This window comes from Oncorhynchus masou, chromosome 6 (assembly GCF_036934945.1).
Source record: "Oncorhynchus masou masou isolate Uvic2021 chromosome 6, UVic_Omas_1.1, whole genome shotgun sequence".
Lineage (NCBI taxonomy): Eukaryota > Metazoa > Chordata > Actinopteri > Salmoniformes > Salmonidae > Oncorhynchus > Oncorhynchus masou.
In genome coordinates, this window is record NC_088217.1 from 47,517,703 (window position 1) to 47,534,182 (window position 16,480).

Here is a 16,480-nt window from a genome sequence, read left to right on the forward strand (position 1 = left end):
GTTAAGTGGATAGACCATATTGAAAAAAGCATCTAAATCAACAATGGCATTATTTTCAATTAACTCTGCAACTCTCCAAATATTGTATTTTTTCACATCTGCCACCGATTTGGTGCCAAAACATTTACAACAAAGACATATTATTGACATAAAATAAAGGATATTTCATGCTGAAACCCTCATATTAAACACCAATGATATTCCCTAAGTGGATGGTTTATATTTATATTTAGGATAATGTTTTACAGCTTTGTCATTCTACTTATTTGATTATTATATATATTTTACATGTGATGAGGCTACACAGAGGGCCAGAGATAATTACAGACACCCCAAAAGGCCACTAGATGTCATGTGATAAAATTCCCCCCAAAAACTGAAGTTACCAAACTTCTAGTAGTTTACTGGTAAACTTTGAATGTTACCAGTAACCTATGCCTGTTAAACTGTGTTACAAGGATTTATTGTGTTATTGATTTGGATATTTACTTTTAATCTCAGACAATGAAGAACACATTGTTAACTCAGGAGATTTGTAGTCCGTATTTGATAAATATTTCCTGAGGTGATATGCCAGCCAGCATAGAGTGAAGTTTGTGTTTCTTTGTGTTCTGTCTGCTGTGGTTTTCGCTTAGTCAAAACAAGAACATCTGCAGCGATGTGCAACATTAATTTAGGGGGTGGGGAAACTTTGTGATGTATTCTTTCACGATTGATCCATATAGAGTTATTTTGAATCAGACACTAAATTAAGAAATACAGCACCTTACTATGACATTTTGTTGAGGAAAAAAAACTAATCCTATAGTTGAATGGCGCCAAATGGGATGAGCAGTCAAATAGTCATCTTTAACAAACAGTATTACGTCAACATGGTAAAAATACTTAGTTTTGTACATTTTGGGCACTCGAGTGCATCCGTGCCAAGTATTTGGTATCCAGAAACAAGTCATAGCTACATGAATTACCAGGGCGTGGACTATAAACATGTACTCTTCAGTGCCCAAAATGGTGGGCACTGAAGAGTATGGTGTGTCAGGAGTGGTTTCAGGAGTGTACACCCCCTCTAAAGACCATATGAGTAAAACAGGGTGAGTAGATAACACTAACTGAAACAATCTGTGTGTGCGCACAATACGCCTGATTTTAATCCTGCAAAGCATGCTGGTCAGTTATAGTCATCAGTTAAGAATGCTCATCAGTTATCGCCTCGGTCTTGGAATTCCCTCCAAGCCAACTTAAAACTTGAGGACCTGAAGTCCCTAGAGGAGTTTAAAAAAAATAAAACAATAATAATGTACAAGTTGTATAGTTGTGAAGCTCTGACGCTTGACCTTTTGCACTCGGAGGTTTTTCTGACGTGTGTCATGTGCGTGTTCGTTGCTGATGTACTGCTTATTGTAATGATGTCATTCTCATCTGGTTGATGTCAGGTGCCTGATTGTCTGATACTGATGTGTTGATGCTGCTGTCATGGTCTAGGTCTCTCTAGAAAAATGGATTTTTATCTCAACGAGACTAACCTGGTTAAATAACGGTTATGATAAATGGAGAGATGCATGAGATACTTGAGTGGATGTTTTTTTTTTTTTATATATATATATATATATATATATGGATATGAATGCTCTGTCCTTACAGTCCATACATCTACCCATTATCCCCCTAAAGGGGGAGTGAATCATTCCAAACAACACATGGCTGTCATCAAGATACTGTGGCGGAGAATGATTTAAAGATACACGATTTGGGGGGAGGGAGGGACGGGGATAGAGCTTGAAGGGAAACGTCAGGCCTCAGAATAAAAAGCTCCTGAAAATGGCAGTGGCTTAAAGCCCTGTGACTGGAGTCAGGCCGACAGTCATCGGATGGCTGAGGCTTACTAACAGGCTGGAACAGACTGCCTGGAAACACAAGGGATGACTTCATTCTGACCGAATGATCCAAACCTGTTTCTAATATCTACAGTACACATAATACATTTTTAAAACAAGCGCTGAAAAAGACATCCTGATCCCAGGTTACACATGGATGCAGGGCTCAGCGTCGGGTTGATCATTCCTGGCGAATTAAATCACCTCAAAACAACAAAGACATCAACTATTCATTACCACATCACCTTGAGAGCTTTTACAAACACAAAAGGACAGAGACATCACTTACACACACACACACACCCACAGACATATGTGATTTGATTCTGGACCTAAAAAAAAACAAACATATTTAACTGTGCTGTTCAACTTGACAAAATATTGATTTCTCTAATAACACAGTGTCTGTCAGAACATTCCCATTTCAATCCCAGTTCAAAACTAGGAGTAGGCCTAGTCGCTGTTTACTGACAAGGTGAAAGGAGAACCCAACCACACTGGCCTTGATCGTCTGAACCCGAACGTGTCTGTTTAAAACGGGAAGCCTGGCTCATTTGGGGTCCACACCTTGGGGCACTCATCACAGGGTGGATGCGCTCACCTCCATTGTCCCGTTATCTCAGCTGGCCTTCCTGTTTGGGCATGGGGCCAAAATGAGCTGAGCCTGGGCTCATTGTCGCCTCGCCCGCCAACGCGGATAACGCTCTGGGCCACAGGGCGGCTGGGCTGCGGGAGGGAGCGCCTCGGAACACCGCCTCTGATCGCCTCAGACCCCTGGCTGAGGTCCAGCCGGCAGGCCCCGGCCCGGTAGCCTAACGACTTACAGCTTGGAGCGCTGTGGTGTGCATGTGTCAGGACAATGCCATGGGTCTACTACAAAACACAGAAGTAGAGAAAGCCAGGGGCTTCTCATCCCCTGTCAGATTGAGATTTGGCCCCTGTATTCTTGTCACCCCACGCTGCCCCAAAGACCACCAAAGAAGGATATGAGCGGCGGAGGGGAGGCAGAACTTAAAAGGCTTTCTTCATGTAAAACTGAAAAGATTAACTTTTGACCTGGAGATGCCCTCTGTTTGACTGTGCACAATGGTGTATAACAGAGATTGGGAGAGACCGAAAGAGATAGTGAGAGATACAGAAGAGAGAGAGAGATACAGAAAGAGAGAGAGAGATACAGACAGAGAGAGAGAGATACAGAGAGAGAGAGAGAGAGAGAGAGAGAGAGAGAGAGAGAGATTCAGAGAGAAAGACAGAGAGAGATTCAGAGAGAGAGAGAGACCGAGAGAGAGAGAGAGAGAGAGAGAGAGAGAGAGAGAGAGAGAGAGAGAGAGAGAGAGAGAGAGAGAGAGATTCAGAGAGAGAGAGAGAGAGAGAGAGACCGAGAGAGAGAGAGAGAGAGACCAAGATATTCACCTGGATTTTATTTTTTCTTCCATATTTTGCCAATTTCTGAAGAATAACAAGCACTGCTCCCTTGACATCATGAAAATGTTCAATGCAAAATTGATCAGAGGATGTTGACAAGATGACCTATCAGACAAATCATGATCATTTCATTTAAATAAAAAGGAAGCCAACGCATCATTTCAGTGAACAGAGGAAGTCAGGAAACCATAAAAAAAAGCTGTTTCTCTTTTCTTGTTTTCCGTTTCTCACAAGCTTCAAGGACTCAGTTTCAGTAGAAATATGAAAGAACTGATCTTTACATGTTGCTTTCAGAGAACAAGCAAAGATTCAACAAGGGATTTTTTTTCTGTAGTCTGAACGCCCTATGTGACGCATTTGCCTGTGCTACAAATAATCTGTCTACAACCAAAAATATAATACAAATACACCTAATAGGCAGACTGGGCATTTGTCAAACCATTAACATGTTCTGTTTTCAGTCCTAATACACACACATTCTCAGGATTGTCTTTTCTGAGCTGCCAATACCGGCTAATAAAAGTCAACTTTCTTCATTGAGGGTTCATATAGAGAACCATGGTTGGCTTTCAGCCTACCGAACATTACCTAATGGTACTAGTGACATGAATAATGAATAATGAAGGCCCATCAAGGACACCATTCAGACCTGGAACAGAACAAGTCTAATCTGGGCATTACACAGATGGCACAGGAACCATGTTGACATAACATCTTCAGCCCAGCTTCATGTCACATAATCCACTGTAGGCGCTGGGTGTCTACCCAGGATGCCTTGCAGCGTGGTGTAGTTAACTGAGCAGGCTCCTAAGAAATGCCACAAATGAGACTCTTTTTTCCCCCCCTTCTCGCTCCGCGGTGTGAGTGGACTATCAGCGAGGGTCCGACAGTGTTGTTCCTAATGACCTATTTCTCCACTCCTGATCCTCCGGCTGGCGTAATTAGTTACCTGGGGCTGCAATCCAATTTGAAGTGATGACAAGAAAGTGATCCATGAAAAAGTAATAAGTTAAATCCAATTTCAGCCAGCCTCTAATTAAATGCACATGGAACTAATGAGTCAAACCCTACCATTTCACTGATAATGCTAATTAGCGAGGTGGGAGTTGCTTGCTCTCGTCCTGTGCCACTGTAGGTGTAAAGCGCGAGGTAAAGTGGCATGGACTCTTTTAATTACATGTGTCATTCTGTCAGTAATTTACTGGCTTTTTGACCAGTCAAGTATGTTACGCTGCTCTCCAGCCTGCTAACAGCTGTTTGTATGATTTAGTCTGATTAAAGGCCCTGGGTAACTGCATACAAGCAGGACATGTGGCATCTTGTCTACAAGTTTCATGGGGGGGGGGGTTGGAGATGAAAACACCCCCTCTTCTTGGAGATATAAAACCAAAGAGCCATTTCATGCTGATCAAGGATTCACCTGCTTGCTTGATTTTTCCTTACCGCTTCCAATGCAGGTAATTTCTTTCTGATGTTTCAGATATTCTGCGCTTCATTATTTTTGACTTGAATAAAATGAATTGGAGTGAGTCACAGAGGTCATGCATCTCTCTCTGTCTAATGGGGAGACTGCCAAGATGAATGGCCCCCTCACCGCAGACAGCTATACATAGCTCTACACATCAGGTGCTTTTCTGGGGTGGCAGCTTACTACATAGCTCATAATTGTTGTATTATGTCTTTTGATGACCTGTTCCAACTCAATACAAAAATCATTATCCCCAAGTATGCTGTGGAGAATGCCAATGTTGTTGCACTAAAGGGTCTTCTAGTGCTTTCTCTATGTGTGGGTTTGTCCTTCTAGCTAAAGTGTCTGAATAAAGAGGCTGCTCCACTGCAGGAAGACCAAATATATTATAAACTCATGCACACACACATTCTGATTATGCACGAACACAGCCATTGAATTGATGTATTTAATTAGTGGAGTTTGTTACTCTGAGATAAATAAACACTTGTGGCTTGTCATTATGACAGGTTCAACATAGGAAAAATGTTACATAGCCTACAACACTACAGAGGAGGCAATTTAGCATTTTTATTTAGATAGTATGACCAGCCAGCCTGTGCTCTTCACAAGTACTGGGCAGGGAGAAGAGAAAAAAGGCCCCGGCTCTCTTTTCAATAGCTGAGTGACAGGTTGGGCAAGATCTCTGTATACATTAATAAATTAGAATTTTAATTTTGTCTTTGTCTGCGGGAGATGGTCTAGTACTTCACAACGTACCAACAACTGGCTGTACGCTGGAATCCTCCATGTGGCCCCCACTGTTGACCTCTGCTGCACAATTCCCAGCCTGACTCGGGAAACTGTTTAGTTTGATCCTTTCAACTTATTTGAATCCTGACAAATACGCACACAACTGAAAGGTCAGCACAGTCATATTTCATCCGCTGGAGCTATTCCTGAGACATCTGCACAACAAAGAGCCTCTTTCACTACCTGACATTAGACCTAGCTGCTACAATAGCTCATTAAAAAAGGGCCTCCTTTGGGAAAGGGGGTATTAAATATTAGATATACACACACATACAGAACAGGCCTTCGTATTAATTATCAAATATGCCCTGAAGTCGTTTGCAATTTCACACTGAAACAAACAACCCCTCCTTGTTCAAACAAAGATACGCATCTGAGGCAGCTCAAACGGCTGATCTGAAATTAACGTAAATATTGCATCAGATACGGATAGCTGTTCCTATTCAAAAGCAGCAGAAAAGATGAAAAATCACAAAGGCTACCCAAATAAATTCCGCGCATCCCTTACCCTCTAATCATTACCCCCCCCCCACCCCAACCCACCCCATCCGCACACCCCATCTGCTCCCTGGTGCCCCCTCCTGCTAGTGGTGAAAACAGTTGATCCTCAATGAGTGAGTGAGTGAGTGAGTGAGTGAGTGAGTGAGTGAGTGAGTGAGTGCGTGAGCAACCAAATAGCTCCTAAAGCACGTCCAGGCTCAGATCTCTGCTGGAGAGTTGGAACCCTCACCTCATCTTCCCCTCTCTCATCCTTTATCCTCTTGTTCTTTATCCTCTTTCTTCTCTTCCTTTATCCTTCCTATAAGCAGGCCACTCATCCTTCTATCACATACTTACCACACTGCTACAACAGGCCTCGACCCACAACGCAAATACTGCATGTGTGCATTATTGCCTTGGCTTTAAAAATAAATAAATACATAGAATACAGAAATATTTCTCAGAAGGTGATTTCTGTGAGTCTAGGCTATATACAATCCTGTCTTTTCTACATAGTACGTGTCACAGTCTGAAATGTATGTTGTTGACCAACATTGCAATCCCCACCCACAAACACACAGACACACGAGCGTGGTTGGTCTGCAACCGTCACTCGCTCTGCCTCTCTTAATTTCCTGTTTATGCAGGTTGCCTGGTGCATCCCCCCCCCCCGACAGACAGAAAGAAAACAGCACGCAGTGTACCATAGAAAAGATCAAGAAAGTTCAGCACTCCATTGTTCAACTTAATAAGTGACTTTTACAACCGTCCAACCGCTTGTGTTTGTCTTGAGGTTTTACAACCAGGAAGTAACAATATGACAGTTGACTGGTGCAACAGCAAACAATACCGTTTGCATGTTGCTAACATGAAATACTGTACGAGAGTGTGTTGTAGTACCTGTAGACTTGGCTGCTTCTCACTGCCTTTGGGGGATTTTAGACCGGTGCCTTGCTGAGGCTGCAGCTGTTGTTGTTGTTGTTGTTGTTGTTGTAGAAGGATCTGTCGAGCCACTTGGAGAGCCTGGAATAGAGATTAAAATGATGGTGGGTTAAAAAAAGGAACAACATTCAAACTAAAAGCAGATATTTTATTGTGTCTTGGGGCTCAACCATTTTCTTGAGACCAATCGTATTGCTTTTAACACAACAGATGTAACCCAAACGACAACGTGTTCTCGGACTGCAGATAGGCAACAAAACAAAACGGACATTATAAAAATGTTTTCCACCCGCGCCTCGTTCAAACACATTTCCATAGTTTCCTCTCAACGCACAAACAAGAATCAGTTGACAAAACAAACTTGTGGATAAAAAAAGGACAAAAATCAATAGCAACCGGCCAGTGAAAATATTTTTCTGTTGATAAGTGGCACTTACAGTAAACAGAAAAAGAGATCGTGCTTTTTGATCCTCCTCTCCCTCTGTCCCCCCACCACCACCCCCCTCTCCAGAAAGCAAATAAAAGGTTTATTGCTGTTCCAAATATCTGTTAAAGGACACGGCCTTCTCAGTGGAAAACAAAATACAGTGCAGTCACATGTTTATTGTTCCAGCTACTCCCTTTTCCCTCACGATAAATAATCAAACATGCCATCCAGAACAAACAAAGCCGGGGAGCTGGGAAAAAACAGTGGTCATGAAAACCACACTGATACCAAGAAAAGCAAGCGCGTGTTCCCACAGTGAGCCGCCAGTCTCACACCTACACCAGTAAAACATCTGAGTAAATAACTGGGCTCATTCTTTCCATGTTCCTCAGACGCTTACTCCCACAATTAAACAAACTTAAACAAACAGTCGGGGGCACATCCAAGCCCATCTCGCACAGCAGAGTTATAGTCCTCAAGTCAATTATTTGATAAGTTAGGTTGATTGCCATTTGGAGTCAAATTAAAAGCAGTATGTTGAAGAAGAAAAAGGGGGGGGGGGTGCTCAGAGGATGTAAGATGGAAAGTTAAAGAAACGTGTGAAAGATTAAGAGGAATGTGTGAAATATTGTATGAAAGTGAAATATCAGAAGGAGGAAGGTATGGTGAAAGAGTTATAGAGAAAGAGGAAGAGAGAGTGATAGGATAAGGAGTTGATCTGTAGGCCTGTTAAAGCTCTATAAAGGAACAGATGAGAGGGGAGTTCAGCTCAGACGCGGGGGCAAACAGCTGTGCGCTGGTCTGTGTGTATATGTTGACCTCTCTCTAACACAGGCCTGTGGGATGACATCATGAGGCAAGAATATGACCACAGGCTACAGAGGCCACTCTCCTGGCGTGTCTCTCTCTCTCTCGCTTTCTCTCTCGTGAGAGGAAAACCTCAAGCCCACACATTCATAAAATATAATATACCCCTTTCTTGTGACAGAACTCATGAATAGCATTTGTATCTCTGTGTCCAGCATGAAAGAAGTTAGAGGAAGTTTCATGAGCCAATGCTAACGCTAACGCTAGTTAACGCTAACACTAGCTAGCAATGGCACTAGCGCTATTTAGCAACTTCCTTCAAACTGCACACAGAGACATAAAATGGTATCTACAAGTTCATCTGACTCTGGGGAAGTTGATAGAGGGCCTAACTGCCAAAATCCCGAAGTATATATTTAATGGGCCACACAGTTTGTTTTTAATTATCCATTAAACAATTACTACTAGGGGGCTCACTGCATTGCAGATCTAGAGGCATCACAACAGACCCTGGTTCGTTCCCGCGCTGTATCACAACCGGACGTGATCGGTAGTCCCATAGGGCGGTGCACAATTGGCCCAGCATCGCCCGGGTTAGGGGAGGGTTTGTGGTGGGCCGGGCACCTGCAGGCTGACCTCGGTCGTCAGGTGAACGGTGTTTCCTCCGACACATTGGTGAGGCTGGCACTACTACTAGTTTGATGGTTGTAGCCATCAATTGTCCCATTAACAAGGGACAATTGTCCCATTAACAGCCATATTAGCAAAGTTATTTCATTTCAAACTTCACATTTCTCTAGTATAGGCTACTTATCGTAATGAACAATATCAGAAAAATGCTTATAACAAGTGATCGGTTTATCATCCCAGCTCTACTAATACTTAAGAAATCCAGCACAAGAGCAACGTAATACAAGAAGCTCAAGTCGTAGGTAAGTATTAGTTGATGGTTAAAAGTTATATACACATTGTATACAGTACTTATGTAAAATGAGCAGCAGGAAGTCAAGTTTAATAGACAATAGAACACAAATGACCGAGCTGTATAATGGAAAAGAGGAGAGCGGGTTCTTATTGTAAGAGACAATGACTTTACCTGGTGAGGTAGCCATGACACAACAGAGCACAGAATAGTTTAAAGCCAAGCCCGCGGATTACTACAGGGCAACATTCAAACGTCTTCTCTAACTTATGACACACAGATGTTTTGGTGTAACGTGTCTGGTTTACTAGCGGGGGGTGTTGGAACAAGGATACTTGAGTCAACAGGATATCTTGGGAGTTCCAGACACTCGTGGATGAAGATATACGTTTCTGGGAACCATTGGTCAAAAAAATTGGGCAAAAAGCCTACATTATACTATAATCAATCAGCAGAAATACAGTAACCGTGACACTGCAACACAACACTGTATTTTCTCATCATCCAAGTTGATCATCAACTACAAACTATTTAATACTTTTATATTTGACAAAAGTGAGAAAATACAAGGAGACAATAATCACTTATTAGTCAGACTGTTTAGGCACTCTGTTTCACCCATTGACTTTGTAAAATTGTTTTAAGAGCAAAAGACACAGGATGAGTCAAAATGACTGTCGTTATTGAAAAAGAACGAGCTAAAACGGACTAGCTGGGAAACCTATGTAGAGTGTTTCCGAGGTGAGGCCCGGCTAGAGGCTGAGGAATGATTTGTTGTTTAACAAGGCGACTGTAGCTGGCCGCCTTGAAGAGGCCTAATGCCGTGCTAAAATAACCCATTGTGAGCTGTCACTGTGATGTTTACACAGCACCCACTCTTCTCTTCACACACAGCCCTTCTCTCTCTCCCCACTTTCCCTGGAATTCATCTCTTTTTGATCTCACATTCAAAGGTACTGAGCCTTGATCGACGTACAAGTCTGAAAAGCAGCTCCAGACGCCTGCGATAAACTGCCAGCGGATGACAGGCCGGAGCATCTAAAGAGCAGAGAAATGAGGAGAACAGCATGTTGTCTGGGCACTACAATAGCACAAATCAAGAAACATATTAGGTGGAACTGATCAGATACAAAAACTGCTCAAAACAGATAATGGTGACGGAGTTGCAAAGGGAACAGGAGCCAATCTTGCTATTGTGAAAAGCAGATGTAATGCTAGGGGGGGGGGTACTGTACGTTTCCAGAATCAACTAGGGTTGATACACTTATTAAAGTTGGACTTAATTCTAATGTTTAAAACCGTAGCAGAATGAACTGTGTATATTTCTAACTGGCAAAACATCTCATGAGTAACACGAGGCATCTCAAATCGGATTCACATATTTGTACGTGTCAAATCCGTATATGTAGGCCTAGGTTCAACTGGAGACGGTTCCTTAGAATGTCCTGCTATGGTTGTTTGTAGTACAGGCTAAGCTGTAGCTGTACAGTATGAGCTAGGACAAGGAAAACTACAGTATTTAAACACACACACGCGCACGCACACACACATACGTACAGAGTAAAAATCCTTCAGGAACTTTTGATTAGAAAACACCCTCCAGGATCAGACAAGGTCTTATCGTCAACAAAGACGATGCAATTTGGTATCCTTGTCCATGTCATTTGGAATCCTCTTTTATTTTTCTATTTCAAATGTGTTCAAAGTTCACACTTTCCCTTGTGTTTAACGGGTCTGCCTCAATAAACACGGCTGCCTTATCTGCATATACTTTCACACCGTATTAGTGAATATATTCTCTGAAAAAGGCAGGAGCAGCTCTCATGTCCCAGGGCTATCTAACAGCGATAAGGGATTGGGCTGAGTAGTGGATGTCTTTATATGCAGTCTGCACATTATTTACAGGCTTTGGGTTTCCTGCTGTTTAAGCCAGCTCTGGGTGCCATACAAATCCCTGCTCAGAGAATTACCACAGAGTCAAGTCTTCGCTTTGATTCAGCCCTGCACCTTTCACCACGTTGTAATTGTACGCACATTTTGGACATGTGACCGAGGGCACTTCTTTATCTCTCTACATAATCTGTTGGCTTAGAGTAAACTAAACAAAAAAAAAATAGCAAATAACTAAAGTCCAACTGTAGAGGAATTCAAATGTGCTGGTTATAATGAGAGTCTAGCGGGCAGGCTACGTTACACCCAGAGAGGAGACCGACAACACTCATCCTCCATTTCAAACTGACAGACAAATAATAGAAAAATGTGAGCCAGGTCAAAGAGGGTGGCTGTGTGAAAAAAGCAGAGGGCTCCATTCAGGGTGGCTCCACTGGGAGAGGGGTGGTGAGAAATGAAACGAGGGTCTGGTCAAGTGTGTTTGCTCAGACGCATCAGGAGAGAGCCCTCTTTATTTCCTCCGACTCACCAATGTCCTCCAACCCCAACGCCAGGGAAGACCTTGAATGTGAAATGGTTTCAAACAAATTGCCCCTAATTGCTTGAAGATGTGTGCGCAGGTGTAACCGGATCCCTGTGGCCATTGTGGAGAGTGGAGGGAAACAGGGAGCAGTGGAGGAGAGGAGAAGAGAGCAGGGTCCAGTGCTGGCTGTTTACTCAGTGGCTGGAGTTTATTAGATAGGAGACCAGTGCTCTCAGACGGCCAGCAGAAACCCAGCTAATAGGTTAGTTGTTAATAGTCCTGCTCAGCAGACACAGACCTTTCCCCCCCCCCGTCTCAGGCCTCGATGGGCTTGCGTGGTGATGGCCTAAATGTCAAGGTTCTCCGCTCAACTTTCTGAGTGAGAGACGAGCACACGTCTCAACTCACCTGACATTTATGGCCCTGGCTCTACCCCTACCCCTGATCCAAACAAAGGTCCCTTCGCAACCTCAGCTGCAGCCCTGTGCAATAAGCTCCCTTCTCTCTGGCTCCTCCTGGTGTGACGATCGCACAGTAGGCGAACTCCCTCCTATTGATCTACGGACAGGAAAGACGTTCCTTATTTGTACTTTATTACGCTGTCTATTGTAAGACCGGTGGTGAATTTATTGAAGCTGGGATAGTTACTAACACTCATTGTAACTAGTAAGAGGATGTGGGTGAGGAGGGGGGGGGGGGCTTTGAGTGTGCAAACATATAGTAATGGAATTAACTTATAAGTGTTAACAATAAGTGTCATTTTAATTGAAATGCCTTTGATTTGACAGAATTCTTAAACATGCGACTGGATAAGCAACAGGAGGATTGTGTCTATTTATTTTAATTGCGTTTTTCTTTTTATACTATGGCCGTTTATCTGTAATGCAAAGTAGGCAGGGCTGGATTCCCAGTAAGTATGTCATTAATGCCATTTCCAAAAAGCCTCTCCACATGGAAAACAGGCACCCATGTTCAAACCTCACGCTTTACAGGCCCTTTGAAAAACACTCTCTAACCCATGTTTAGATATCCAAACTAATTCACGTAGAATACATAAATAAATCAACGTTTTGTACCCACTTCAAACCATTATATTCCCTTCCTTTGCTGCACTTTTCAACTAATCTATTAATATTTATGACAAGACTAAACATTTCAAATTGCCATGTTTCAACAATATAAAGCACAGCATGCAATTATATAAGTTGCAAGCTGACTTCAATAAAGAAATCCCATTTTGTTTGTTCTCCACATAACAGGTAATGCAATGGCTTGACAAATGTTTTCAGGGGGAAAATGGAGTGAAAGAAAAACAGGGAAGAAAATTAAGTTTTTAAACATGAGTGTGGATGGAAGAGGGGGTTGTGGAGCGGGACTGATGATGGACGGCAGGGAGTGAAGGGAGGGAGAGGAGGAGGGAGACAGAAAGAGAGAGGGTAGAGAGAGGAGAGGACACGGAGCAGGCGCAGAGCAAACAGTGGCCCACCAGGCGGGCCCGACTGGGCCCAGCGCTCCACTCGGAGCCTGGTACAGCACTGTGACCGGCAGCCCGGGAGGTCAGCTCAGCTATGCAGGCCTGACAGCTTCCGTTTGCTGTGTGCCGCCGGTTTGTTTGGATTCTCCAGGCTTGCTTAGCCAGCAGCTTAACAACAGATGGCAAAAAGAAGGCCCCTGTTCAAAGAGGTCTGGATAAACACATACATATAAAGACAAGCACACATACTGTAGACACAACACACACACACAGAGAAGTGCCATTTACGATCAAAGTAACAGGGCCAAAACCTACACTAAATTAGACGAATGTAAGAAAATAACAACGGCTTCCACTGTCTTCACACAAGCAGGACAAACAGACATGCGCGCGCACACACACACACACACAAGCGCACAGGCACAGACAGTTTTGTCTGATTATAGGACAACAACTTCCTATCATTATTCAATAACAATGAAAATCTCTCTGTGAAGACCTTTCCATCCCTGGCATTCAGCAGTTATTAAATGAATAGTGTGTTTATTACTGCTTTAGAGTGGTGTAAACTCATAAACACCCTCCGAGACTACAAGGGAAGCTGTCAACTAAATATTGTTTCCCTCATGAGTCGCTCTTCCACCTCAATTACGCCTTTCAACTTCCCAGGCACTGTATGATAAAGTGGCCATAAAAATCATTCACATTAATACACCATTGTGCATCTGCTGCTAAAAGTAATTAAAGAAGTAAATGACTCATAAGAATAGACATATTAGCCGCAAAATGAAAGGCAACTGGGCTGCCTCATGAAAATATGTACCATTAAGATACTGCATTTTCATATTCAGGGTAATCAGCTCCACTAGCCTGATGCTGATTTAATCCACTTCACTTGGAAAGTCTATCAGAGCGCGTCCGCGTGTCACTCTTTCTCCCCCTGGTAGCCACGCTGCATTCTGCTTCAGCACCGCCAGTGAATGGCACCAATGAAGGGAGGTCACACAGAGGCAAATCAGTTGGGGAGCAGTCAATGCTTTGGTTTCACTTAGATGGCAGAAAGAGAGGGAAAAGAGAGAGGGAGATTGAGTGAGGAGGGGAAAAAAACGAGAGATAAAGAATAGAAAAAAAAGAAAAGAGATGGGAACAATGCAGGGCAGACCTCAGTCTGTACCCTCCTCTCTCCCGCTGCCCTTCCCTTTCCAACATGCAACACCTGGGTATGCCCACCCCCAAGTCGATAAAACACGCAAAATGTCCTGGGCATGCCAACGATCTAGACAGTGCTTAGAAAAACATCCTTGTTTAGTTTGTTATTGCATTTTCGCCTGCGGAGTTGCATCAGGTAGTGGTTGGCAGTGTTGTGCTTGGGAAAGGGAGCTTCCAAAAACGAGGATTCTGAGGAGAAGTCTCCCGGGTATAGTGTTTAGAATGGGAAGGCCTTGTTGTTCTAGGTCTCATACACATTACAAAACTTCATCAACAGAGCAGCAAACTCCCAAATCACTCCCAGTAAAACCTCAAATCTCTGTTTTGTGTGGCACTGAATATAATTGAATACAGACAGCCTGTGTAACATTACAGACACAATGCCCCGCTACAAAGCACTGCTTCAGGAGGAGACTGATATTCTGCATCAGACAGTTGACACAAATGTGGGGGACTCAGACTGCTTAGGGCACTAGCTTCTTCTGTGTTGTCTGTTGATCGTTCCTCAGCTCCTCTACTATGGGTTTACTACTATGCTGCTCAACCTTCTGAGACCCCAAAGTAAAGTCTGCCTATAAATATGAAGCCACCAATCAAAATCACCTAAAAAGGTAGTGACATTGTCTGGAGCCTATCACTGCTGTGAGGGCAGGATAACATGATGTGCTCTGACCCGAGAGAAAACACACCATCTTAAGCAAAGCTTGTCGTTGATTTCACAAACGCAGAATTTGACCAAGTGATAATGGCACGGAATCCATCTCTTGGTTGCTACTGCAATTGAGCCTTTGTCTGTGGTATACTCATTAAACATTAGAAAATGGCTTGTATCATAGCTACACTGATCTCAAGCTTCATATACTGTATATGTACGTGGCCAATTAGTCTATTTTCAAGTCATCTGACCAAAGCAACAGTTCTAATCCAAGTTCCATTGCCGTTTAGCAAAGTCCAAGTGTTTACATTTGTTGGATGACATGAAAATAGAGCTCTTTGGCCACGCACATCAGCGGTGGGTTTGGTATCCACATCCACATCCAAAAAAAACACCATAGCTAAAGTAAAATATGGAGATGGACCTTTGATGTTATGGGGCTATTTTGCTTCCACTGGTCTTGGGGTCCTTGTTAAGGTCAACGGCATCATGAACTTCAGCAGTACCGTGATATTTCTGCCAAATATCTGGTTACCTCTGCCGGGAAGCTAAAACTTGGCCGCAAGTGGATCGATCTTCCAGAAAGATATCCCCAAGCACACATCAAAATCTACAAAGAAATGGTTAATTGGCCACAAAATCTAAATTTTGCAATGGCCATTTCAGTCTCCGGACTTGAAACCCATTGAAAAGCTGTGGTTTGAATTGAAGAGGGCAGTCCATAAGCGCAGGCGAAAGATATCAAGGATCTGAAAGGATTCTGTATGGAGGAATGGTCTAAGATCCCTCTCAATGTGTTCTACAACTCATAAAACATTTTAGAAAAAGTCTCAGTGCTATTATCCCCACATGGTGAGGTATTGAAAGGTACTGAAAACAAGGGTGTCAATTCTTCTTTTTTTTTTACTTGTTATTAAACAAAATCTCTTTCTATGAGCAATCGCATTACTATAAAATAATATAATACATTTAAAAAATGGGAGCATACAATATAGCTCAGTATTTTTAATTAATTATTTTATATAGTCATTTTTGCAAATCTTTATCAAGGGTGTCAATTTCAGACGCCACTGTACATCATTTGCTACCGATTCCCTTTGTCTTGACCTGGGACCTGAAGGACGTAAACCCCCCTGTATGAGGTCTATGAGGTGCCAGTGGAGGAATCCCAGTGTGGTTGGAGTGAGAGTTCTTCTACGGGAGAATATTTCTATAAATCACAGCGACCCCAATTGGCCATGGCTGTGGATTGAGTTGCAGTGGAGAGGCAGCTCCCTGGGAATACCACTGTCTCTGTTGAAGTCATTCCAAGATGGGTAATATGATCCCAGACAGACAGGAATAAAGGAAGAGAAAAAAATCTAATTGCTTTGGCCATAAACTACAATGATCTCCTGGCTGGTTCTGGAGTCTGGACAGATCACCAGTCAGCTTGGACTGACGTGATTCATCGTAGTGTTCTGAAGTAAGAATGCAAAGACAAAAGAGTGGCCATATTCCTTTGGTTTGATTATGACTTTCTCTGCCTTTCTAGTGTTAACGTGGATACTCGGCATTACTCAAAAACTCACAAGTAGGGTTCTAAAGCTACT

At 43.0% G+C, this 16,480-nt stretch overlaps 1 protein-coding gene across 13 annotated transcripts in view; it reads right to left on the reverse strand.

Annotated features, from left to right (window-relative positions):
• The window catches only part of foxp1b (forkhead box P1b), a 206,943-nt gene that overhangs the window by 51,313 nt on the left and 139,150 nt on the right, over positions 1–16,480 (reverse strand). For all 13 annotated transcript variants that reach the window (XM_064968881.1, XM_064968880.1, XM_064968874.1 and 10 more), the window contains one exon: positions 6,940–7,062. In XM_064968881.1, the coding sequence (XP_064824953.1) occupies positions 6,940–7,062 (123 nt within the window). The remainder of the gene's footprint in view (positions 1–6,939; positions 7,063–16,480) is intronic.